A 27,860-nucleotide genomic window follows, 5' to 3' on the forward strand; every position below is an offset into this window, starting at 1 on the left:
ATCAGCTTTCCACATATGTCATTTATTTCAGGTCCACTGACTCCCACAATGAGAGGTGATAAGCAGTAATGTTTTTACATCGTGAGTTAATGCGCTGCCTAAAAGGGTGGTGCACGAAGATTCAATAGTAATATTCAAAAAGTCAATTGGAAAGGAAACAATTTGATGCTATGGAGAAAAAGTAAGGGAGCTGGAGTAATTGGATAGTTCTTTCAAAGTGACGATGGGTCAAATGGCCTCCTTCTGTGCTCTATAATGTGCTCATTACAGCCTTGGTTCAAATATGGACAAAAGAGCTGAACTCCCAAGGTGAGGTGAAAGTGACTGCCCTTGACATCAAGGTAGCGTTTGACCAAGTGTGGCAACAGGGAGCCCTAGCAAAACTGGGGTCAATGGGAATCGGGGGAAAGCTCTTCGCTGGTTGTACTCATAGTAGCACAAAGAAAGATGATTGTGGTTGTTGGAGGTCAGTCAACTCAGTTCCAGGAGATCACTGCAGGAGTTCCTCAGGGTAGTGTCCTAGGACCAACCATCTTCAGCTGCTTCATCAATGACCTTCCTTCCATCATAAGGTCAGAAGTGGGGATGTTCACTGGTGATTGCACAATGTTCAGCATCGTTTGCAACTCCTCAGATACTGAAGCAGTCCATGTCCTAATGCAGCAAGACCTGATCAACATCCAGGCTTGGGCTGACAAGTGGCAAGAAACATTTGCGCCACACAAGTGCCAGGCAACAACCATCTCCAACAACAGAGAATCAAACCAAGATCACCCGTTGATATTCAATGGCATTACCATCGCTGAATCCCCCACTATCAACAACCTGGGAGTTACCATTGACAGGAAACTGAACTGGACTAGCCATATAAATACAGTGGCTACAAGAGCAGGTCAGAGACCAGGGCCTGAATTTTACCCTTAGAGGCCGTGCACGATCAGCGGGCCCGGGACTGTTCGGGAAATGGGTCCCCGCCCGCAATCGGCCCCCAACCGCAATTTCATGCGGGCTGGCCAATTAAGGCCCTTCCAGCGTGAAATACGTCTTCCCCATGTTCAGGAAGGGCCAGCTGGGGGCTGGGGGCTGGGGTTAGTCGGGCACCGGGTCCAATGGCGACCCGGCACAGGTAGCTCCTTGAAGATTGCCAGGGAAGAACATATCTTCTGCGTGCTGAAGACCAAAGCTGGAGAGGCCTGGCGGGAGGGCAGGTCGGGTAGGTACTCGACACCCACCCCCCGCTGCCAGTTTTCGGATGAGTGCCTCCCGGTCCTCCTGGAGGAGGTGGCTGCCAGGAGGGACGCCCTCGTCTCCAGAGATGGAAGGAGGCCACCACACCTGACTAAGAAAGCTTGGGAGGAGAGTGGCAGCTCAGGTCAGCAGCCATGAGGTTGTGCAGAGCACATGGTGCATTGCCATAGAAGGTTCAATGACCTGCTGCGCTCGGGAAGGGTGAGTACCGTATTGGTATGGATCAGTGTGGTGAAGTGTTAAGGTCTGGCTGTCCCCCTGTGGAGCTCAGGGGTGATAGAGTCTGAGTGGCAACTGCCAATAATGCTGGAGCTGGCCAAGGGGGTAAACCATGGCTGCTTCGACTGAGTGCCTTGTGGCTTGAGGGCCACGACTCAGATGTGCCCTGCAAGATGTTCCTCAGGTGGGGTTGGCTAGGCTGCAATGGCGCTGCAGGTAGAGAGTGGACTAATCAATTTTCCTCTGTCCTTTCAGGAGAAGACGAGCCATAACAACATTGAGAGGTCGCGGACAAGCGGAGGCCCCCCAAACCTCCTAGTCCTTACAAGATTTGAGCTGGAGAGGCACCAGGCACCTCGGTCAGCCAGTCGCGGAGAGGCTGGGGTGTCAGGCGAAGGTAAGAGAGCAGTGCACAGAGGTGAGAGTTTCAGATGGTGCAAACATTCTTGTGCAGTCTCTTCATTGATGGGAACCTCAAATCTGGAGTCCCCATTGATCATCGAAAGATGATGGCACCATGATGCAGATCTCCATTGTCTCACCAGGGTGCCTGGCATGCACAGTGACAGTGTGATAACTTTACCTAATGACATGTTGTTGCTCTCCCTTAGATTTGCCAGCACGTACTCATTCGCAGGACTCTGAAGAGCCACCGCTGATGCCAGAGGACTGCTGGGCTTCAGTTGCATCTGCTCTCTGAACCAAGCACCAGCGCAGATACCAGCACCTCAGTGGGCATTTGATCTCTGGCTAGAATGTCAGAGCACAGCGGTGAGGGGCAGACAGTGGCAGAGAGTGCCCAGTGCCCCAGCAGTCGTAGGACTACTGGAGATCAAGACGATGCTGAGTCGAAGGCAGATGATGAGCCTCTGGAGTCATCCATTAGGTGGCAGGTGCTGATGTCCACCGGGACGTGCGGGAGGATCTGACAGAGATCCATGAGGCTATGCGTGCCACGGTCTCTGTTGTGGAGAAGTCCATGAGGAGCATAAGCACTGCATTGACCCTCATGGCCGAGCGCACTGCATCCTCCATTGAGACAGTGACGACTCTCATGGAGAGTCAGCTCCAGGGGCAGAATCAGGGGTTCCTGGGGTTGCGCACGGGCCTGCAAGCCCTCACACAGGCAATGGCCTCAGGTGGTCATTGCCAGTGTGGGAGATGGATGAGGCACCCAGTATCCCAGCTAGGTGCCCATCCATCAATGGCAAACAGGGAGGTACAGAGCAACCTCACGTTGACGCACAAGCTACTTGTTGTCTCTGCAGGCTCCTCTCAGGACGCTCTGGATGACGGCAGCAGCTCCTCTGCCCCTCTGCCAGTGACCGTAGCATCGGATGAGGCTGCGATGATTGGGGAGATGCCAGCCGTGGCACTGGTCGCTCCCTCCCAAGTGGGGCCAGCATAGGTTCCATTGGCCACCAGAGGACCACCACCAAGGTACCACGGCCAACAAGACAGCAGAGTCAGCAGGCTGTCTCCAATGCCGCTGCCTGGTGTGGGGGGCGGGGGGGGCACCAAGGCATAGCACTCACAAATGCAAGTTTAAGGCACCATGAGCACAAGAGAGACAGGTCACGGGTGATCTTCTGTTCTATCATATTTTGTTTATGTTTACTGGTCTGGGAATGAAGACCAAAGAAGGTTATGTTCATTTGTTTGGATTGAGAAAATGAGATGAATTTTGTTTTTGTCATAATGGCCCGAGTGTGCTTCGCCTTTATATTTTATTGGTGCAGGGTACGCCAGTATGTAATGCTGGACGTGAGTGGCTCTAAACTTTATTGCACAGGCACTGAGTGGACTTTGGGTTCAAAGGAAAAGGTCATTTAAGACATCCTGGATGGGGGTAGCAGCCCTGGCATGAGGTGGAAGGAGATCTTTGGCAGCCTAGCTGAAGGGGCAATTGATCAAGGTGTCCCTGGTGTTGCTGTCTCCCTGAAGGATCTAGAGGTCTGCTTCCATGCCCTCAGTGTTCTCCTCACCATGCTCTTCTTCTGATTCACCACTGGATTCATCCTCTGAGGCCTGTAGAGCTGTCTCAAGATCCTCTTCCTTCAGTGGGTACCCCTTGCTAGTGCCAGATTGTGGAGAGCACAGAACGCAACCACTATCAGTGACACCACTCTGGGGGGTACTGTGCGTTTTATTCCTTTACGGGATGTGGGCATTGCTGGCTAGGCCAGCATTTATTGCCCTTCCTAATTTCCCTTGAGAAGGCGATACTCTTTCGAGTTATCAACAGTCACAGATTGCAACTCTTTTGAGTACAATCACAGTTCTTGGTTTCCGGGAGTGGGACATGAACCCACAACCCTCTGATTCAAAGGCGAGGGTGCTATGAACTGGTGAACTACCTTCTTGAACAGCTGCGGTCAACGAGTGGTAGGTACACCCACAGTGCTGTTGTGGAAGGAGTTTCAGGATTTTGACCCAACGACAGTGAAGGAACAGCGATATACTTCCAAGTCAGGGTGGTGAGTTGCTTGGAGGGGAACTTGCAGGTGGTGGTGTCACCATGTGTCTGCTGCCCTTGTCCTTCTAGATGGTAGCAGTCATGGGTTTGGAACTCAAGGAGGCTTGATGAGTTCCTGCAGTGGTACACACTGCTGCCACTGTGCGTCGGTGGTGGAGGGAGTGAATGTTTGTGAATGGGATAACAATCAAGTGGGCTGCTTTCTCCCAAATGGGCCAAGCTTCTTGAGTGCTGTAGGAGCTGCACTCATCCAGGCAAGTGGAGAGTATTCCATCACACTCCTGACTTGTGCCTTATAGATGGTGGATAGGCTTTGGGGAGTCAGGAGGTGAGTTATTCGCTGCAGGATTCCTGGGGCAGAATTTTACGCGTGCTGATGTCATCCCGCACGCACGCGATCTTCAGATCAGCGGGCATGTGCAGGTTTCAGAGCTGTGCCTGCCATCAATTAAAAGGCCACTTAAGGCCATTAAAAAGGCAATTGATCCCGATTTTACATTGCCTGTGCAATTTCGTGCTTGTTGCATGGGCAAGCAGCCCACATTTTGCAAAACCTCATCCAAGGACGGGATAAAAAGGGTTAGCAGCATTGCCAGTGTGAGCAGTGAGGAGTTTAGGAGATAGTTTGCTGCTGGTTGCTTATTTGAACTTGACAGCTTCATCTCTGTTCCGAGCTTCATTCTTAGCATTTCTAGGCTTCACTAGGCTTCTAGGACTCATTGGTGTCTCCAAGGCCCCTGGAGGTTTGACCGTGTGGACCCTTCCAGGTATTAGACAGCCTTTCATTACCCTGGTAATGGGGATTGTGGTCTCCACTGGAGGCACCACCTCTAAGGAGGGAGAGGAGGACAGGTGTCCCAATGCAGCTTCCAGAGGAGCAACCTGTGGGAGGAGAGACGCAGGCGCAAGGGGAGGCAGGGTCAGCTGATAGGCCAAGGTGAAAGGAGCTGCAGAAGACGCCACTATCCTGCTGCCAGGGTTTTCAGGCAGCAATGCCTAGGCTAGCTATAGTCTGAAGTAAATAAAATGGCTAGAAAAGTAAGATGTACGACTGAATAATAAATACCTGCAATAAGTTTCTTTTTGACATGTTCACCACAAAAATTACTGGTAAACAGTGCAGACAAACAACTAGGCTTCCCGCACTAAAGGTCAATGAGGTTCAAAAAAAGTGTGGATTTTGGATGTGTTTGATTTTCAGATTTACAGATAAAGGATACTCAATCTGTATTGAGTATTTTATGTATCCAAATTAAAAAACTGTTTTTATCAACTACCATTAAAAACAGTTAGTGTGCTGCTTCACTTTTTCTGCTACTTTGAGGGGCATTTATCTACTTCTGCTTAATAATGAGGTCCCCAATACAAACCTTTTCAGTCAGTGAGAGATGTTCCTGTACTTTGAGTAGATCATGTTTAGTCAAAATGAGATTATCCTGTAGAGTCTTCTGCCTTTCAGTGCTCATACTCAGGTTCTTCTCAAAATCAGCTTTCAATGCTGCCAATGTCTCCTCAAGAACAGCAACTTCCTGTGATTTTAATTTGGACTAATAAAAGATGGAAAAGTCTTGTAATTTTTGTACAGGAAAGACGACAAGATAATTAAATTCAATTGGCTATTATGTAGATGTTGTGATTTAACATACAGGCATAAATAAGTAATTCGCTGTGGTCTACAAATTTGTAAATGATACATACCAAGATACAATTCAGGGAAGCAGTAGGGAGCAAGCAGATTTTAATTAAAATTTGACTTTATACCAACATATAACACAGATAAAAATAACCCGTTTGAACAAAGCATTATCACTTGCTAACAGGTGGTTCAAAACGCATACTTTAAAAATTAAAACATTGGACGGCTGGGATTCTCCAACCAAAGGTCCATTGACTTTGGCCAGGAATTTCTGGTCCTACAGCTGGCGGGGCTAGGAATTTCTGCCCGAAGTCAATGGACCTTTGGCTGATCTGTCAAATTTTCCATCCCACCCGTGACAATTCCCGACGTGGGAGGGACCGGGAAAATCCCAGCCATCATTGCTATCTTCAATATCATGGGGTGAATTTTGGACACCAGAACTATCCTTTCAACAAGAGTGAAGCATATACTTCCAAACTTGAAATTAGGACTATTTTGTTCTAGAATATAGTGTCTAGTTCCAAAAATGGGGATTGGGTGCATATATCATTTCCAAAATTATACCCCACACACAGAGTATGCTTCCACTTGACCTATCCATAATAAGTTACTGCCTGTCGTGCTGGTTGTTGGGCAAGTTGCTACTATCTGTGCTAAGAAATAAATGCTCTCCTTTAAAAATATATATTGTTAACCCACTTATCAAGTGGGGGAAAAGGGATGGGGCGTGGAACATGTTACTTCAGGCTAGGGGTACATCTGTCTGATTTCTGATAATTGAATGGGACAAAGGATATATACTCTGTGGAATGCCTATGCTCTAAGCAGAACAGCGGAAAAGCCATACTTAAAGCATCTACAACAAGCAGTTTAAAGCCAGCTGGACGCATCATTTCACTTCTGCTGCTAAGGACGTAAAACCATTTGAAGGATAATAGGTTAAGTCCTTCTGAGAAAATACCTCGTGGAAGGTTGGTTTTCTGATTGCAAAAAAAAGAACCTGCATTGATAAAGAACGTTTCACATCCCTGAGCCATCCAGAAGCACTTTACAACTAATGGCTTACTTTGGCAGTTGCAGTGTTGGCAAACACAGGTGCAGCCTGAAAATTGACCTAAATATTCATTCTTCAGCACCACCTGCTGTATTAAATCAAATTTAAAAAAACAAGGCCACACAACAAAGCAGCTCCAAGTAAGAACAATAATAATCAATTATATGATGTCCACCCAAGCAACTAATTCTATTTTATTTTTTGGTAAAATAATTCACATTAGAATCCAAGATGACAGGAATGAAAGTGCCCAGTAGATTTTTATTTTATAGATATCACAACATGGAATAGGTTGTTATCAGATGGCATCAGTCAGTGTTGTTGCTTACCCTCCGCTTGAACAATAATCCAAGTCCTGTGTGCCTGACCTGTTCAGACATCTATCTAACTGCTTCATAAATATTTAGATCAGGGGTAGATCTTCATTGACACCACTAAAATGGTGGGGCAAAGCTTACCACCTGTTGATGACATGTGGATCTTGTGCTGTGCCTAGTAGTCTCCTAGAATGACCACTGGTGTCCTTCTTATGTTGTAGAACCCCAATTTAAAAGAGTGTACAGTCTGACTCAAACAGGTATTCTTGCCTGCCAATTCATCGACACATGACTTCAGTCTGCTGGACAGTAAGAGTGCCTGCGTGTACACCTGTTTAAATTGGAAGTCCTATGACGTAAAAAGGACACCAGTTGCCATTTTAGGGGGCCACTGGACGCAGCACATGATCGACAAAGTAACAACTGGGCGTCCAGCCGAAGAGGAGTCGCGCAAGGAAGTTTTAATTTATTTTTGAAGGGCCAGAAGAGGGGGAGTGTTCCACTAAGCTCCACAGAAACAACCTGGGCTGTTACCAGTCTGGCTCTTTCCACCTCCTAAGATTGGCTTTCACCAACCCACAAACCCACCTTTTTCCATCCTAGTATTGTGACAGCTGGGAGTCGCAGACTGTCGGCTATGCTTGCTCTTTGCCTGCATGGACTACTGCTGGCCAGCTGGTGTGCCCTGCTTGCTGCCTGAAGTCTGTTTTGCGTGAAAATTTACCTCATGTTCTCTACTTCAATCACTAACTCCACTAATGCATTGTACAGCTTAATAACTTCTTTGCAATAAACATTGTCCTCTTTGTTCTAAATGTCTTAAATTTATGGACTTATAAATTTCTCTTACCTTTTGGTCCTCCGAAACTTTATCTAAGTCCTTGAGAAATTGTTCTAGTTTGAGCTTTTCCTCCAGTGCACTGGTAGCCTGAAATCCCAGTGATTAAAAATTGTCACATACGTATCAAGAAGCATATGGCTTAAAACTAGAAAAAAAGCAGTTCCTTAAATTCCCCAGTTTGTCAATGATCATGCTATTACCTGTGTTTCTACAGTTTTGAGTCTGGCTTTTAGCTTGTCATTCTCATCTTGGAGTCTTGTAATTTCCTGTACATGTCAAAAGAAATAATAGTAAAACACATTAAATAACAATGGCTTTGGCAGTGTCACACATTAAATCTACAGGTTTCAATTAAACATCTTGTGGCCTCTGACTCCCCAAGCCCCTGTCACCCACTTCAACTTCTCTCTTCCCCAAGCACCCCCCTAATGACCTCATTCCCTCTGGCATGTCAGCTGTGGCTCAGTCGGTAACATAATCACCTGAGTCAGAAGATTGTGGGTTCAAGTTCATGCCATAGACTTGAGCACAAAAATCTAGGCTGACACCCCAGTGCAGTAACCGAGGAAGCATTGCATTGGCAGAGGTGGTGTCTTTCAAATGAGATGTTGAGCTGAGACCCCATTTGCCCTCTTAGGTTGATGTAAAAGACTAATTATTTTAAAAGATGAGCAGGCGAGTTATCCCATGTCCTGGCCAATATTTTATCTCTCAATCAATATCACTTAAACAGCAATGTGACAATGACCCAGGTAACCTGTTTTTTAAAAGCACCTTACTATGCATAAATTGGCTGTTGTGTTTCCTACATTACAACTTTATTGGCTGTAAAATACTTTGGGACATCCTGAGATCAAGAAAGGCACTACATAAATGCAAATCTTTCTTTCTTTCCTCCTTTTCCCCCATCAGCACGTACCCCACCCCACCCACATTTCGGCTTCTCCTGAGTGTTTAGCCAGTTGTGAACCAGAAATGTTATCCTCAAAGTATGTAATAGAGTATTTTAAGCACTTTAAAAACAAATGATCAGTTTCCAAGCTTAGTGCTGGAAAACAAAGGTGTGTGAGAGAGGACTGTCATGCATTAAGCTTGGGAAGCAGGCCAGAGTGGGAGCAGCAGGGTGGCCAAAGGTATGAGGGGGCGAGAACAGGTTGGCCAGCAATCAGGCAAACAGGAGGATAGACATGTAACTAGAAGTCTGAGCTAGGAGCCTCAATGAGAATGGGCAGGTCAGAAAAGAGGAATAAATGTAAAACTAAACTCCATCAAGCTGAAATAAAAGTTAATAGCCATTGATGGAAAATACAAGTTACTTAAATGATTTACCCAACATTAAAAATAAAGTTTACCTGTAGTGCCACCTGTAGGGAGGAAGCTGGACGACAGAACATGAGTGAAACAGCCATGCGACTTATCACTGACAGGTCTGGAAACAAACTACCTACGCCTTACTGAGGCATGACAAAATTGTGACTCAGGAAGTGTGTGCAAGATTGTTATTAGAAAACATGAAAAGTAAAGTAATTTCTTCTAAAATTGTAACTTTTCCATATAACTCTTCTCTATTACAGTACTGTTTCTTTCTAGAAGCCTATCAGTTTACATTGTTATGGAATTATCTTAATATTCGTTACACAATTAATTTTCTGCCCAATTCAGTTATGCTGAATTCCTAAAAACTGTTTTACCTATACAGGTGAGTGGAAAGATAATAGACTTGAAATCAATGTCAGTAACAGGCAACTTGTTGTAGTTTGAGTTTAGGGACCAGGATTGTGTTCGAGGTACAAAAACAAAAATAGCTGGAAAAGCTCAGCAGGTCTGACAGCATCTGTGGAGAGGAAGACAGAGTTAACGTTTCGAATCCGTATGACTCTTCATCAGGACTGTGTTCGAGGTACGTTTATTCTCAGTTTCCCAAAGTGCTGGTATGCTCTTTTTCAGAAGGAAGGAAAGTCTAGTGAAGCAAAAACTACAGATGAATCTTGTTGATGATATAATTAGTTCTGCAGGTTGTGATGGCATGCATCTCAAGATACCGTAAGTTCCACTGAATACTCGTAGAAGAACAGATTAGATTTTGTTCCCATCAGGAATGCAGGAATGTGCAGGGCAGGTAACAGAATGCCACAAGGCTTAGGAGAAACATTGCTTACATGAAGCTTCATAAGCATTTTCCTGTCTCATGTCACATGAGCCACAGAGAAAGTGGAAGCTATGAGGACACATGGCCAAATGCTGGATTTTATAAGGAATCAAACAGAACACACAGTGGGCAACCTTGTCTCACTCCCCTGTCATCAGAGCAAGGCTCAATTTCTCATTTAGATCTTGGAGCTAGAGTACACAACCGGGACCAAATCCTAAATTTGACCACGTATGTCACGTCACATTTCCCATAATTTGCACGACACCCTCTGATCTAACTAACAACTGTAGTAGATATAACTACTTTACATACCGTTCACTCAAGTTAACACCTGAAGAAGGTGTAAAAAAAGTAGAGCCTTTCAGATCTAATTTAGAGGAAAAGAGTAAATAGAGCTATAAGTAGTAATGCAGTACAGAAGTGCATGACAAGGAATACTTGATCTCGACACCATTCTTCCGAGCACCTTGTACATCTCTTATTTCAAAGGTTTATTAAAAGTGAATCATTATTATTTTGCACTAGATGTACCATAGAAATGCTTGTCCAGATGCTTTTAATCAAGAAGGTTATCTTCTTTCATGTGAAGCTCAGTCTAGGAGAGACTCAGTTCTTAGGAATCATAAATAATTTTTGTGGAAGCCCTTCTCCCAATCAGATCAGATGCTCTAATATGTTAATCAACTTCTGCTCTGGAATCACTTTACAAACCACTCAAATAAATACTATTCTAAACAATGTTCGGTAATCAACTGCTACTGACGTTTCCAGTTGCACTCTCAGGATCACTATCTGAATTAGGTTTTTCTTTGGAGTTTCTACAAGATCATGCCTCCAAGCTATATCATGCCATGGCTCGTCACTACAAGAGGAGTAGCAAACAGTTACTGAAGGTAGGGATCAGGAGGAAGTTGACAGCATCAGCAACAGTAGAAATTAGTATTGGCTGGTTGTTGGGCCCAGTAGGCATTGGATGAGCAGCATGTGCCTGAACAGAAGGCCCCAATACCAATCCGAAATTGGGCCTTGGGCCTCATCCACATCTTCTTGGCGCGCTATCTGTGTCAGCCGCACATTCAAATCTTGACGAATGAAATGAATTTTTGGCCACCACCTATGCCAGGTTAAATTCCAGAGTGGAATTTCATCAGGTAATGGGAGCAGGGTTTCAATCACGAGGACTATGAAGTAGGGGGACAAGGAATTGGAGGGGGTGGGAGGATCCTCATGTCTTCACTAATAAGCTTTTTTCCTACCTTTCCTATCTGAAAAATCTTGGGCAGAGCAAGTACTCATTGGAAACAAATTTTGTAGAGGGATCCACTGGAGATGCCTAAAAATTGGTTCCCACAAGTTTAGTAGTGAGATCAATACCTGCACAAATACAGCACAGGCAGTTCCGCTACTAAATTGATATGCTAAGCGGAAAATTATCTTTTACATGAATCAAAAGATTATCAAACTGAAACATTAATTCTGTTTCTCCTTTCCAGAGATGCTGTCTGATTTGCTGAGTATTTCCAGCATTTGCTGTTTTTGTTTCAGATTTTCAACAACTGCAGTATTTATGAACATACGAACAAGGAGCAGTAGGCCATTCGGCCCCTCGGGCCCGCTCCGCCATTTAATATCATGACTGATCTGATAATAACCTCAAATCTGCATTCCGTCTACGCCTGATAACCTATCACCTCCTTGCTTACCAAAAATCTATCCAGCTGTGCCTTAAAAATATTCAAAGAATCTGCTTCCACCGCTTTTTGAGGAAGAGAGTTCCAAAGACTCACGACCCTCAAAGAAAAAATTTCGCCTCATCTCCGTTTTAAATGGGCGACCCCTTATTTTTAAGCAGAGACCCCTAGTTCTAGATTTTCCCACAAAAGGAAACATCCTCTCCACATCCACCTGTCAAGTCCCCTCAGGATCTTATATGTTTCAATCAAGTCACCTCTTACTCTTCTAAACTCTAGCAGATACAAGCCTAGCCTGTCCAACCTTTCCTTATAAGACAACCTGCCCTTCACAGAATCACACAGTGCAGAAGAGGCCCTTCGGCCCATCAAGTCTGCACCGACACGTGAGAAACACCTGACCTACCTACCTAATCCCATTTACCAGCACTTGGCCCATAGCCCATTCCAGGTATTAGTCTGGTAAACCTTCTCTGAACTTCTTCCAACATATTTACATCCTTCCTTAAATAAGGTGACCAACACGGTACACAGTGTTCCAGATGTGGTCTCACTAATGCTTTGTATAACTGAAGCATAACCTCCCTACTTTTGTATTCAATGCCCCTCACAGTAACTGATAACATTCTATTAGCTTTCGTAATTACTTGTTGTACGTGCTTTCTAGCCTTTTGCGATTCATGCACTAAGACACTCAGATCCCTCTGCATTGCAAAGCTCTACAATCTCTCACCATTTAGATAATTTGCCTCTCTTTTATTCTTCCTGCCAAAATGAACAATTTCACATTTTTCCATATTATACTCCATTTGCCAGATCTTTGCCTATTCACTTAGCCTACCTATATCTTTTTGTAACCTCCTTATGTCCTCTTCACGACTTATTTTCCTATCTATCTTTGTGTCATCAGCAAATTTGGCAACCATTCCATCCATCCCTTCATCCAAGTCATTTATATAAATTGTAAACAGTTGAGATCCCAGCACTGATCCCTGTGGCACACTACTTGTTACGTCTTGCCAACCTAAAAAAGACCCATTTATGCCTACTCTCTGCTTCCTGTTAGCCAGCCAATCTTTTATCCATGCCAATATGTTACCCCCTATGCCATGAGCTTTTATTTTCTGCAATAACCTTTGATGTGGCACTTTACCAAATACCTTCTGGAAATCTAAGTACAGTGCATCCACTGGTTCCTGTTTATCCACAGTACATGTTACTTCCTCAAAGAACTCCAATAAGTTGGTTAAACATGATTTCCCTTTCACAAAACCATGTTGACTCTGCCTAATTACCCTGAACTTATCCAAGTGCCCTGCTATAGCTTCTTTAATAACAGCTACTAATATTTTCCCTATGACAGATGTTAAGCCAACTGGCCTGTAGTTTCCCGTTTTCTATATCCCTCCCTCTTTGAATAATGGAGTTACATTTGCCATCTTCCAATCTAATGGAACATTTCCCGAATCTAGGGAGTTTTGGAAAATTAAAACCAATGCATCAACTATCTCACTAGCCACTTCTTTTGCTTTTGCATTGGTCTGCTAAGTGCCCATTTTACCAATTGCCACAATTTAGCATCAGAAAAACGGCCAACAGCACTTTTGGAGATTAGATAAAGAAAAATGGGGACAGATTGGAAAGATGATACAGTAGAAGCTGTCCTCCAGATGGGGTCTGTATAGTTGCAACACAACTTCTGCCCCCTTTCTATTCCAGCCCTTTTGAGGTGAAGGCCAACATACAATCAACCTTTTAAATTATTTTTGTACCTGTCCATTAGCTTTTGGCAATTTCTGTACTTAGACTCCTAAATCTCTCTGCTCCTTCACAATTCTGAGCTCTTGTCATTTGGAAAATACTCTAATCTATCTTGGGTTCAAACTGGATGACCTCACACTTTCCTACATTGAATTCCATTGCCACAGTTTTGTCTACTTAATCTAGTTACCTCTGCAACTTTCTGCTTCCATCTACATTATTTACTGTGCCACCCAACAGTCAGCAAAACTCTTTATAATCTTCATCCAAGTTCACTAAATATAGTGAACATCTGAGGCCCCAGCACAAATCTCTGGGGTATATCCCTAGTCACATCCAGCCAATTTGAGTACATACCCAATTTCCCTGCTCTCTGTCTCTCACTTCCTAACCAATTCCATATCTAAACCTCTCGGTTGCCTCCAATTCCTTATGTCTCTTACGTTGATTCTTGTCAAATGCCTTCTGCAAGTTGATATAAATATCATCTTCAGACAGTCATTTATCTGCCATGTTTGTTATCTCCTCAAAAAGTTCAACTAGGTTCGTTAGACATAACTTACCCTTTACAAATCCATGCCTGCTCTCTCTGATCAGCTCATATTTATCCAAGTGCTCAGTCACTCTGTGCCTAATAACAAATTTGAGTAACTTACCCACAACTGACTAAGAAGCCTATGAACCTAGTTTGTCTCTCCTACCCTCCTTAAATACAAAGTGGCATTGGCAGTGTCCGAAACCAAGAAGACAATTCCTAAAGATAGAACAGCTTGCTTTTGACTTCAATTGAAGTCAATTAAGTTGATCACATTTTATTGTTATTTTGTTTCAAAACATTCAAATATAATTATTTTAGCCACATTTATATAACCACTTACTTTTTCAGGCAAGTCTTACCTTACTCAAGAGTTCAGATACTCCTCCTTCATTTAATGGTGCAAGTTTGGGTTTAATGATTTCTGAGTTTGCCTGCAGTAAAGGTAGGGGGACAGAAATTAATACTTTGGATCATCATATTATAAAACGCTATTAGATTTAATCGTGCTGGTTTAGTGCTAGTCTACAGTATAGTATGCAAGAGGGTAGCAAGGTAAATATACAAACTTCTTGATTTAAAAAAAATCAAGGGTTGCTCCAAAAAGAATAGAAAGACTAGAGTGAGTGAGAATCAATTAAGAAAAACTGAAGGCAATAAAAATGGCGCTCTTATGGGTACATTAGTAGAACGAGACTTTGTAAAAGGGAAAGTTGGGGAAGTGATTTAAACCAAAGGTCAACAGTAATTAAGCAAAATATAAATAAACAAAAACAATCAATCATAGTAGTTAATTAGATCTACGGGATAAAATTAATAGAGAATACTAACATTACAAGGATCTGAATTGCATTAAGTAAAAATATCGCCAAAAAATACATTTTGTCGAAGCTTTTTGTCTTGCATTCATCAGGACAATCACAAGAATACCCTCCAATATCAGGGGAAGAAACAACTTTATATTGTATGAGAAGAGAGTGCTGATTGGATGGCAAGTGGACTCTGAACTGTGAAGGATTCCTTCACATGTGCGAAGACCATACAGCACTTGCGTACGGATAGCAATGCTGTGTCCATGTGCTCAATTTACGTTGCTAGCCTATTCACCAATGTTCCACTTAAGGAAGCCATAGATATTTGCACTGCAGCACTTTATCATGGCGATCTATGCCCACCACTATTGAGTGAATCAGTATTCACTGAGCTTCTGAACTCAGCAACTTACGCCATTGAGTTCAGCTTTAATGACATCACGTATGCCCAAATAGATGGTGTTGCCATGGGATCCCCTCTAGGCCCAGCTCTTGCAAATATCTTTGTTGGGTTCCATGAGAAATGTGTCTTTGATGTAATAACACCTAAACTCCTACCCCTTGCATGTTTCTGATATGTGGGTGATACGTTTGCTAGATTTAAATCCGTAGCAGCGTGTAATAATTTCCTTGCATGTCTTATTGGGCTCCATCCTGTGCTCAGATTCACCTCTGAAATAGAGCAGCCACATAAGCTCCCTTTCCTGAGCATGCTAATTGAGAGATCTACCAATAAGATCTCTACCATAGTCTACCACAGGCCTATCTTCACGGGTCAATACACGCATTGGAATTCTTACAATTCCACACGCTATAAGATTGGCCTTATCGGCAATCTCAAATAGGGCCTGAGCCATTTGCTCACCATGCAAGCTTGATGCTGAAATAGGGTGCATCAAAGACATCCTGCGGGATAATGGCTACCCTGATCAGGTCATTTTGCACTGTATATCGTGCAAACTCATGAATGGGCCTAAGGCTATCACATTCCACCCTGAAAAATGCACAGTATACCTCAGGTTACCCTGGAAGGGCAAGGTATCCCAAAAATTTGAGCAACAGGTGAAGCTAGCTGTTTCATGCTGCTACTATGCAGTAGCAACACGAGTGGTATTCATCACTAACAGGATGCTGCCATCAAGCCAAAAAGATGTTCTGCCTACCACACAAATAAGTAATGAGGTACATCCAGTGCCAGTGTGATGCTAGGTATGCAGGCCGTATGTCCCAAAGACTGGCAAATCGTATCAAGCAGCATGACCCTACTGCTGTTCTCAATGGGCAAGGTACAGATTGTACCCAACCAGCCTGTGCTTGTAACACTCAAAACAGTGTCCAAGATTAGATGTGATTGCGCGGATTGGACAAAATTTGCTCAATAATACTCAGTGTGCTAACAATTATTCTGACAACTAATTTAATATTATCAGTCGGGCTCGCAATGTGGCGCATTTGCGTGTGCAGGAAGCTAGATATATTAATACACAGGGCCCTGTTCTTTGCAGATAGAAAGAACATGTACACACGTTGCGCCTGTTTCAGCTAAACAAAATAAGTGACAGCCATTCACTGGTTCATTCCTCATACCTTGACCAATTAGAGTCAAACTGCCTGGTTTAAATTTCGAACAATGCTTGGCAGTTAACTGTCAGTTACCATTAACTGGTTCATTCTCCATGACAATGCCTCTACCAATCAGAGTCCACTTGCCAACCAATCAGCATTCTCTTCTCATACAGTATAAAGTTGTTGCTTCCCCTGACATTGGTATTATTCTGATTATCCTGATGAGTGCAAGACAAAAAGCTTTGAGAAAATGTCTTTTTTCAGCAATACTCAAGTTCTGTGCTACCAAACAACAATTTAAATAAAAAATGGTATTCATAAATAATAAATAGGAGTGATATACCCTGATGGTGGTTCTCTCTCAGTCTTTGCTGATTCCATTCATATGCTTCATCATCTCTTTTAGTTCTGAAGCATATAAACCCATAACATCAATTATCTGTTCTCTCCCCAGATGCTGAATTATCTGCTATGCTTTTCCAGCATTTTCTATGAATGTTTCAGATTTCCATCAACTTGCAGTATTCTGCCATTTACTTAAATTAAAAATACTTGCAGTGTTCACTTTCCAGGAAAGTTGTATTCCTTAAAACATTAGTAAGTGCAGTTAAACTAATGAAAAATGTTAATGAATTTATCATCTACATCAGAAGAGGTGAATGTAATGAAGTTGCTGTTGCTGTCACTGAAAAAATGTCCAAAGGGGAGAAATTTGTTCATGTAGTGCTACTTGAATTATATAATTGAAGAATGGCGTGCGGGTCATGCAGATAGCCCACAATGCCACCTGCTCCCGGGAAAATGGAGGTTAAGTCTGCAAAGGCGCTACATGAATGAATTCCAAGCCACCCACCCAACCCCCTCCCCATAACTTACTGGTCATTCAAGTTAATGTTGAAATTGTGCTGCAATAGATTTCATGCTTTAAGTTGATAGGGCTTCATTACAAGAGTATAAAAAGGTATTCTTCACACTGGGAGGACTTGGAGGAGTCTATGTCTTTACTCTGCAAGCTTAGAAATAAATCAGTCTTAAGGTACAGACTGGCTTCAGACTCTTTATTTCCTCAACATTCTCATATTGGATTTATCAATTCAGACCACTGTTCTCATCTTTTCACTTGCCCTCTATTCTGTGTTCTTCAGAAAATGCAACACTTTTATTCTGAACTGTCCGGTGTAATCCTGATTCCTCCTCATTTGTAGATCCATTATAACAAGCAGTGATTCATTCATTATTATTGATTTGGGCAATATATGCTGGCTTGGGGAAACAAGCTATCTGCCTCTGCTCACGGAAATTAAACAACCCACATGATTACAGAAACATTGCGATAAACCTGGAACTATGCTCTGGTTGAAGGGTAATAGCTTAATTTTGGTACACAAAACAAATAGGTGGAACTTTAATTTACCAAATTTAATTTAAACTCACTTTCTTTCCTGATGAAGAAAATTCTGCCTTTTCAAATTCTGCCACTTGCTCCAAGAGTTCTCTGAAGTGAAATGAAAGGAAAAACACAAATTAGCAATCAAAACTGTTCTTACAAGATTTTTTTTAATGGAGTAAAAAGGTTACAGCTGATTATTAAAATGGTCTTTGCATCAGCTTTTAAATATAAATGCCTGTCATATATATACACAATGTGGACTATTTAATACTATTCCTTATAAATTAGTATTTGCAGGTCTCCTGTGACATTGGTTCCAGAAGTTGGAGGGTACACTGTTTTTATCTATGCATTTTTACAGACCCCAACTCACCAGCAAAGCTTATGCATCTTACCAAACTATGTTTCCTGATTTTCATCAAGATTAATTTATCAATGCTATGCTTGCTCTCAGTGCCCCTGGGCTCCCCACCACCTTCTGGATTCAAAGGGCTTGTTTCTGCAAGAATTCCAGCTCACCAGCAGCATGTAAGTGAGGCTTGTCCCTCAACATGGCTTAGGCTTCATAACAGATGAGCAACAGGTGAATTCTGCTTGCTGAGTGTCGATAGTGCGTCAAACATTAAAATTGGCACCAACACCTCTTAGTGAAGGATTCAAATTACATAAACGTGCTTAAAATTCATGCCTTTTATAGAGAACAACCATGAAATATTTAATAATGGAGCAGTCTTCCAGAAATTTCTCCTCAGAAAATCATAAAGGTACACAAAAATGACATGGTTAACAATCACATCATTTGACCTATCTATAAAAGAATGTGCCCATCATTAATTATTTTGGATGCCTCAGCCTCCATCAAAAGCCTGGGCTTGAATTTGATGTCTTCCCCCAGAATTATATTTTGTCAGCTGAAGGAGATGCTGTAGTCTAAGCATATACAATAAGTGCCATGTCTCAAGTTGCATTACCAGGATTCTCAGTGCAGCTGGAACAGCGTGATGCATAATGATTTAAAAGGGTTTCTGAGTTTCAACAGCTGGTTTGAAAGCAAGCTACAGAATTAATTTTTCAAGTAAAAGTTTTACGTTTATCAACTACATCATGTTCAGTTTCGGATACAGAATATATCAGAGGACAAGTTATTTGCAATCAAACTGCAGTGTGAACTTTTTTAGGTAATTTCACTTCATCAATTGTTAAGCTACATAACAGAAACAAAACCTAAGTCAGAGTTAGTTAGCCAGGCACATTAAATCGCAGTTATCAATTTATTGCAAAGCAGAACCTGAACAAATCTAGTCGCTTTCCTTTACTCAAAAGCTTTTTGGGCCACAACCAAACAGAATAAACTGAGCAAAATCTACCAATAAAAAAAGACAAACTCACTCAAAACACTTCTTCAGTTCTTTTACCCAACCATTTTTCCCAATTATACGGGCTAAAAATTTAGAATTTATGAAGTAGCAAACTTGTAAAAAATATTTTGTTTTCCAGGTACTTTTTTTTAAAAAAACGTGCATGCAGAATTGCCCAATTCCTATGAGAAATTGACCTATTAATATTTGCCTCCTGAAGCCTAACTTCTGTCAGATAGCTGGAGTCGACTTTCTATTCCACCCATATTACCACACACTTCAGCTGCCCCTGTTCCTGGCCAACACTGTTTTACTCCAGTCCACTTCACATGTTCTTTGCCTCTCAAGCCAGCTTCTAGCACATAGGTACCAAAACGAAGCATATAATAAACAGCTCTGCCGTAGTACTCTCACCATTTACTTTTTCAACTAACCTCAAATGATGCTGTTTCCCTAAAGCATTTATACCAACCTTTTCTATTCCACTGTGGCCATTTATTCATACACCCGCTTAGCTATAATTATTTATTTCCATTTACATATTAAGTATTTCTCTCCATTCTGTTTTGTGCCACTGGCTTTAGTTTGTCATACATGATCTTTCAGCCCAATCCAATTGTTCACACATGAATTTGGATGGCTTTTTCCACACCTATAATAATAAACTTGCACTTTTAAAAAGTTTAAATGATTCACCTGTTTTCCAGATCAGATATGTCTGTTTGTAACTTCAGGTACCATTTCTCAGCCTGACAGAACAGTTGACGCAGAAGCAGTACGTTTGTGTAAGCTGTGTTGATAAGCTCAGACTCTACCTCACTGTGGACCACAACCTTCAGTCCATCTAGCATCTCCGCCACTTCATCCACAGTGAAAGTGTCCTCAGTCAATCTGGTAGTTAAACAAAAAAATGAAGATGATTAGAGTACAGAGTATTTCTAATTCATTAAACATCGCTTGCCCTTTATTGTATCTTTCTTCTACAATAAAATTAATTTAATTTCCTACCACATTTTAGGCCACCATCATAACAATGATCATTCTCCAGTTAAGATGATAGGGAAAATAGGATGTTCAGACTTTTGCAATGCCAATTTTGAGGCAGCTGCTGGAATATGTGCAGGCACAGATTTCACTTGGTATTTTTGTGCAATAAGACTGAACTCTGGAACTTGCCTAAAAGGGAAAATTGTAGTCCTCAGGAGGAGGTTGCGCACTCTGAAGAAGGACTTATGCACACACTCCACCAGCGTGGATGCACAGACCTTGGAGGGGCCTCTGAGGGAGACAGCTAGGTTGTCACATGGTGAGCGCACATCACAAGTGAGCAGGGGCAGGCACTGGCGACAGGAATGCTGAGTCCTCGTTGGAAGGCGTAGGACACTGCAAGCTCTGCTAAGCCACGGGTTGGCAGCCACAAAGAGGACAATTTTGGAGCAGCAACAGAAAATGTGTCAGGCTCTGTCAGCACTTCCAGAGGCACTGTGTGCCTTGGACAGAGACTGGAGCAGTCCACCTCTATTATGAGTGCCATGACAACTCAGGCCTTTACGCTGATATCCATCTTCATGGAAAGAATGGCCATCTGCATAGGGTATCAGTCATGGCAAACAACCGAACGCATGCTGTTCCACAACAATCGTCTGCAACCTCAGTCTGCCACTTTAAATAGGATGAAGGAAAGTGTTATTCAGCGCCTTAGTGAAATGCAGCAACATGCTCTCCAGCTCTTGGCTGGCCGGAAAGTGAAAGTGAGCTATGAGAGAGAAGATGGTGAAAGAGCACAAAAAATTGGGTATGCTGCTCACTTTTCATTCTTTGCCCCCTACACCCCTTCAGAACCCCACATGCTGCCTCCTTCCCTGATGACCGAATCTACCCCTGCACAGATGCAAGTGGGGCAGCGTTTGGCAAGGTCCTCAAGTCTCAAAACCTAGAGGGAATTTGTAATGGGCATCTCAGCAGAGCAAGGAAGGAGCAGTCTGCCTCCAGCTCTGCTGAAGCTGCAGGATTAATACTATGTAGAAGTAACAGGAAAAGGAAAAGAAAGACTTTTTAAGCTGCAGGGTGGATGAGCTGACTGGTCATGGCACTGTGGTACATGAAGCCATTCAAGTGGGGCAAAAATAGGTGCTCTGTATCTAAACGCACGTAGCATTCGAAACAAAACAGATGAATTGGTAGCGCAAATAGAAATTTTTAAAAGTATCATCTGATAGCCATTACAGAGACCTGGCGACAGGGTGACATAGATAGGGACCTGAATATTGAAGGGCATGTAACATTTAGGAAGAACAGGAAGTTAGGAAAAGGTAGAGGGGTGGCTCTGTTAATTAATGATGGTATTAGCACATTACAGGGGGATGACCTAAATTCTGGAAAACAGGGTGTAGAAGCGGTTTGGGTTGAGATGAAAAATGATAAAGGCAAGAAGTCACTTGTGGGAGTGGTATACAGGCCCCCTAATTGTCACTACATGGTAGGACAGAGTATAAAAGAGATAATGGGAGCTTGTCTGAAAGGTACAGTGATAATCATGGGAGATTTTAATCTGCATATAGGCTGGAAAAATCAGATGGGCAAAGGCAGCCTAGATGAGGAGTTCATAGAATATTTTCAGGATAGTTTCTTAGAACATCACGTTCTGGAGCCAACCAGAGAGCAGGCTATACTAAACCTGGCACTGCACAACAAGATAGGGTTAATTGATAACCTCATAGTGAAGGCACCCCTAGGTAGCAACGATCATACGATGATTGAATTTTGCATTCATTTTGAGGGTGAGACAGGTGCGTCCAAAACTAGTATTTTAAACTTAAATAAGGACAATTATGAGGGCATGAAAGCAGAGCAAGCTAAAGTGAACTAGCAAATGAGGTTGAGGGATAGGTCAAGAGAGGTTCAGTGGCAGGCATTTAAAGGGACATTTCAGAAGGCACAGGAAAGATACATTCCAATGAGAAAGAAAAATTCCAAGGGGAGGGCCTACCATCTGTGGTACACTAAAAAAGTTAAAGACAGTATCAAACTTAAAGTAAAAAAAAAGCAAAGACGGGTGGTAAGATTGGAAAGAATATTAAAAAAAACAATGAATGACAAAAAGATTAATAAAGAGGGAAAGCTAGCTAGTGATATAGGAGACAGGTTGTAAGGGTTTCTATAGATATTTAAATAAGAAAAGAGTTAACAAAGTGAACGTTGATCCTATAGAAAGTGCATCTGGGCAATTGATAACGGAAAGTAGGGAGATAGTGGATGAATTAAACAGGTATCTTGCATCAGTCTTCACTATAGGACACAAGTAATAACCCAGAAATAGCTGTAAATCAGGAAACGGAAGGGAGGGTGGAACTCGGGAAAATTACAATCATCAGGGAAGGGGTGTTGAGCAAATTGTTGGGGTTTTGGACTGACAAATTCCCGGGTCCGGATGGAATTCACCCTAAGGTCTTGAAAGAAATGGCTAGTGGGATAGTTGATGCATTGGTTTTAATTTTCCAAAATTCCCTAGATTCAGGAAAGGTTCCGTTAGATTGGAAAATAGCAAATGTAACTCCTTTATTCAAAAAGGGAGACCGACAGAAAGCAGGAAACTACAGGCCAGTTAGGCTAACACCTGTCATAGGGAAAATGTTAGAAGCTATTATTAAGAATGTTATAGCAGGGCACTTAGAAAAATTCAAGGCAATCAAGCAGAGTCAACATGGTTTTGTGAAAGGGAAATTATGTGTAACCAATTTATTGGAATTCTTTGTAGGAGTAACATGCGCAGCGGATAAAGGGGAGCCTGTAGACGTACTGTACTTGGATTTCCAGAAGACATTTGATAAGGTACCACATCAAAGATTATTACAGAAAATAAAAGCGCACAGTGTAGGGGGTAACATATTAGCATGGATAGAAGATTGGCTGGCTGGAAGAAAGCAGAGAGTATGCATAAATGAGTCTTTTTCGGATTGGCAGGATGTGACGAGTGGAGTCCCAAAGGGGTCTGTACTGGGGCCTCAGCTTTTTATGATTTACATCAATGACTTAGATGTGGGGAGTGAAGGTATAGTAGCTAAGTTTGCAGATGACACAAGATAGGTAGTAAAGTATGTTGTGAAAAGGACATGAGGGGGTTGCAGATAGATAATGGATAGGTTGAGTGAGTGGGCAAAGATCTGGCAAGTGGAGTTTAATGTGGGAAAATGTGAAGTTGTTCATTTTGGCAGGAAGAATAGAAAAGCAGAATATTACTTAAATGGAGAACAGCTACATAATTCTGAGATGCAGAGGGATCTAGGTGTTCTAGTATGAGTCACAAAAAATTAGTATGCAGGTACAGCAAGTAATTAAGAAGAATAATGGAATGCTATCCTTTATTATGAGAGGAGTTGAACATAAACGTAATATAAAACCAGACAGTAAAAGTTTCTTCAAACAAATAATAAGAAAAAGAATAGCAAAAGTGAGCATCGGTCCCTTAGGGGGTGAGACTGAAGAATTAATAATGAGGAACAAGAAAATGGAAGATACTTCAAACATGTATTTCTTATCTGTCATCATGGTAGAAGACACTATTTTTTTCCAATAATTTATATAGATTTTTCTTTTCCCACCTATTTCCATTATTTTTAAATCTATACCTTTTATGCCCTGTTAGTCTTTCCACCCCACCCCCACTAGAGCTGTACCTTGAGTGTCATGCTATCCATTCTTAATTAGCACATTCGTTTAGATAATATCACCACCTTCAACACCTCTTTGTTCTTTTGTCTGTGACATCTTCTGATTATCTGCTCCTATCACTGCTTGCTTGTCCCTACAACCACACACCCCACCCACCCCCCCACCCCCACTTCTCTCCCCCCACCACCCCTCCACCTTAAACCAGCCCCTCTCCTAATATTACTCAGTTCTGTTGAAGGGTCATGAGGACTCGAAACGTCAACTCTTTTCTTCTCCGCTGATGCTGTCAGACCTGCTGAGTTTTTCCAGGTAATTCTGTTTTTGTTTTGGATTTCCAGCATCCGCAGTTTTTTGTTTTTATAAAAGTAAAGATGTTATGCTTCAGTTACACCGGGCATTGGTGAGGCCGCACCTCAAATGCTATGTGCAGTTTTGGTCTCCTTATTTAAGAAAGGATGTAAATGCATTGGAGGCAGTTCAAAGGAGGTGTACTAGATTGATACCTGGAATAAGTGGGTTGTCTTATGAGGAAAGGTTGGGCAGACTGGGCTTGTTTCCACTGGAGTTTAGAAGAGTGAGGGGTTACTTGATTGAAGTATATAAGATCCTGAATGGTCTTGAGAAGGTGGAAGTGGATAGGATGTTTCCTCTTGTGGGTGAGTCCAGTACAAGGAGGCACTGTTTTAAAATTAGGGGTCGCCCTATTAGGTCAGAGATAAGGAGAATTTTTTCTCTCAGGGGGTGGTGCATCTTTGGAACTCTCTGCCTCAGAAGGTGGTGTCGTTGAATATTTTTAAGGCAAAGGTAGAGAGATTCTTGTTAGGCAAGGAAATCAAAGGTTACATGGGAATGTGGAAATCGAAACACAAGAAGATCAGCCATGATCATATTAAATGGCGGAACAGGCTTGAAGGGCCGAATGGTCTACTCCTGTTCCTTTTTCTTATGTTCTTATGAAGGCATCATGGTATGGTTGCTAAATTTGCTGACGACAAAAGCAGGGAAGTAAATTGTGAAGAGGACATAAGGAGGCCACAAAGGTTAAGTGAGTAGGCAAAGATCTAGCAAATGGGAATATAATGTGGGCAAATGTGAAATTGTCTATTTTAGCATGAAGAATAAAAAAGAAGCTTATCTAAATGGTGAGAGATTGCAGAGCTCTGAGATGCAGAGGGATCTGGGTGTCCTTGTGCATGAATCATGAAAGGCTATTATGTAGGTACAGCAAGTAATTAGGAAAGCTAATAGAATATTATCGTTTATTGTGAGGGGAAATGATTACAAAAGTAGGGAGGTTATGCTTCAGTGTACAGGGCACCAGTGAGACCACATCTGAAGTACTATGTACAGTACTAGTTTCCTTATTTAAGGAAAGATGTAAATGCGTTAGGAGCAGTTCAGGGAAGGTTTACTCGACTAATACCTGGAATGGGCGGGTTCTCTTATGAGGAAAGGCTGGACAGGTTAGGCCTGGAGCTTAGAAGAGTAAGAGGCAACTTGATTGACAGCTTTAAAATCTTGAGGGGTCTTGACAGGGTGCATGTGGAGAGGATGTTCCCTCTTGTGGGAAAATCCAGAACTAGGGGTCACTGTTTAAAAATAAGGGGTCGCTCATTTAAGAGAGAGATGAGGAGAAATTTTTTCTCTCAAAGGATTGAGAGTCTTTGGAACTCTGCTTCCACTGTCTTTTGAGGAAGAGAGTCTTTGAATATTTTTAAGGCAGAGCTAGGTAGATTCTTGATTAACAAGCGGGTGAAAGGTTATCGGGGGTAGGCAGGATGTGGGATTGAGGTTACAATCAGATCAGCCATGATCTAACTGAATGGAAGAGTAGGCTCGAGGGGCCGAGTGGCCTACTCCTGCTCCATGGGGATTCACTTTGGTGATTCTAAGAATGTCACTGCCGTAAACTTAATTGTCCAGCCGTATCCAGTGTTGTCTTCTGTTTTCCAAATGGACATTAACCTTGAGGAGAATGTTATCACCAGAGTGGAAGACAAGCAAAGGGTGTGAAGGAGATGGAGGGATTTTTGACTGTAAGAATGATGTTCCATGTAGGGGGTTGGGAGCTGTGGGTTCAGGATTGTTGCACCATAAGACGTCACTTAGGTCTACTGGACCATGCCCGGATGTAACTATCACAAGCTTCTCTGACAGCAAGGTGAGCAGCTGCAGGCACGCTGGCCACATCAGGCTTCTACTGCTCAAAGAATGCAATGTAGTCCTCATCTTCCTCCTCCTGCAGCTCCATTCCTCTCTGCAGCCCCATGTTGTATAAGGCACAGTAGACCACTAGCCATTAAGGACACCCTAGTTGATACATACTGATGGACATGCCCAGGTTTATCCAGGCACCTGAATCACATTTTCAGCAACCCAATGGCTTGCTCAATGAACGCTCTTGTGCTCATGTTGCTGTGGTTGTATGTTTCCTCAGCATCTGTGGTAGGATCCTCACTAATGTCACTTGTCTCCAAGGATCCACCATTGACTCAGTGTAGATGTGTAAAGGCTGTGGGCGACCTGACTTCCAGGGTATCTTGCGCAGACCGGTGGTCACATACAGCTGCACATTGATGGTGTGGAAACACTTCTGATTACTAAAGCCTCCTGGTTGATCCGTGACACCCTGATTGCCACAAGCAAATAGTCTGGCTCTCTTGTCATGAAAACATGCTTTATGTCAAATAATGATTTTTAACTCACTGGATGGAAACCCAAATTGAACTTTTTAATAACAGAGACTAAAGATGACTTGAGCTCACAGCCAAAGATGGCTATCCAATTTGCATCACTGTATCTTCCACATTCCAATCCATTGAGATGGAGACACCATGTCTGCAAAGACCCATCAAGAGTAGTGACCACGGGAATATGAATGAACCACAGGAATATGAATGAACCACAAGAATATGAGTGAACCACAAGAATATGAGTGAACCACAAGAATATGAGTGAACCACAGGAATATGAATGAACAATGTATCCTGTCCCCATTAGGAAGGCATCAAGGCAATCGCCCGAGGTATTCAACTGGTGGGCACGAACCATTAAACCTAATTGCTTGAACAATGGGATCCTGGCTGAGAGGGAAGATTCCCAGACATGAACCGACTAAGTTACAAGGGGGACAACACTAGTGATGGACGTTTGAATCACTGGGTGACAGTCATGTGACAGATCGGCTCTTTACGTGTATAAGCTTCTGCTTTCTCTGCAATAAGAAGGCATAAAGCTGAGACATTGACAAGAGAACAGCCGAGTAGGGGCCCTCCTTCCTCCCTCTCTCACCAACCTACCTTGCAAGCTTCCAAACTCTGTGTGCTGACCGTGACCACCCAGGGACGCTCCTGCTGCAGACAGACGCTTCGTGAAGGAAATCAACACCACATTACTGTCTCCAGAAGGACAGCAAAATCAGCTGGCTACTTCTTGAATCAGATCCATGAGGGGAACCGCAGGACCACCGAATTCATCCTGAGGCCAGCCAAGTCATCAAACTATAGACTGCATATCCCTTCTATTTCTCTAGATTTTAATTCAATTAAGCTATCTTTCCCCAATGTAATATATGTCTGTGTGTGTTTTTATAAAACTCGGAATGTATTTTCTAAATTTTTACTTAGACTGGGTTAAGTATATTAAAGCTAACCGCTTTCTTTGTTAAACTCAAGAAAACCTGACTGATTGTACTGTGATCATAAAATAACCAAACAGTTAAACTGTTGTTTAATTGGCAAGTATATCCGTTTCACAAAAAGCCCTGGCTGGAATTTTCTGCGTACCCACCCACCCCGCCTCTTCCACCCACAGCAGTGGATTCCCCTGTGGCTGATGCAGCGAGCCATTTAGGCTTCCATTCACTTTGGCAGGACCAGAACATGCCGCCGCCAGGAGGAGCCGGAAAATCCTGCCCCCTGTTACTGTCAAACGAGGAGTGAGGAAAGAGGGGAGCCATTCATCCCCTCCTCACCTGATCAAAACACTCTGTAGCTGTTGAAATTCAGCCACAGCAGCAAAATGCGAGAGCTCTCTGGTTCTGACTGGCCTCATCAGTAGCAAAGTGCGCACAAGTGACGGCTCTTGTGGCACCAATCACTTGGGAAATGGATTTGTAGGCAGCAGATAAT

General features: G+C 42.7%; 1 protein-coding gene across 3 annotated transcripts in view; it reads right to left on the bottom strand.

Annotated features, from left to right (window-relative positions):
- lztfl1 (leucine zipper transcription factor-like 1) overlaps positions 1 to 27,860 on the bottom strand; it is a 48,552-nt gene that overhangs the window by 5,656 nt on the left and 15,036 nt on the right. For all 3 annotated transcript variants that reach the window (XM_078539540.1, XM_078539541.1, XM_078539542.1), the window contains 6 exons: positions 19,756 to 19,950; positions 17,746 to 17,806; positions 14,296 to 14,367; positions 7,995 to 8,060; positions 7,804 to 7,881; positions 5,314 to 5,490 (listed from right to left, as the gene is read on the bottom strand). In XM_078539540.1, coding sequence (XP_078395666.1) covers positions 5,314 to 5,490; positions 7,804 to 7,881; positions 7,995 to 8,060; positions 14,296 to 14,367; positions 17,746 to 17,806; positions 19,756 to 19,950 — 649 coding nt within the window. The remainder of the gene's footprint in view (positions 1 to 5,313; positions 5,491 to 7,803; positions 7,882 to 7,994; positions 8,061 to 14,295; positions 14,368 to 17,745; positions 17,807 to 19,755; positions 19,951 to 27,860) is intronic.

Source organism: Cetorhinus maximus, chromosome 3, assembly GCF_964194155.1.
Source record: "Cetorhinus maximus chromosome 3, sCetMax3.hap1.1, whole genome shotgun sequence".
NCBI lineage: Eukaryota > Metazoa > Chordata > Chondrichthyes > Lamniformes > Cetorhinidae > Cetorhinus > Cetorhinus maximus.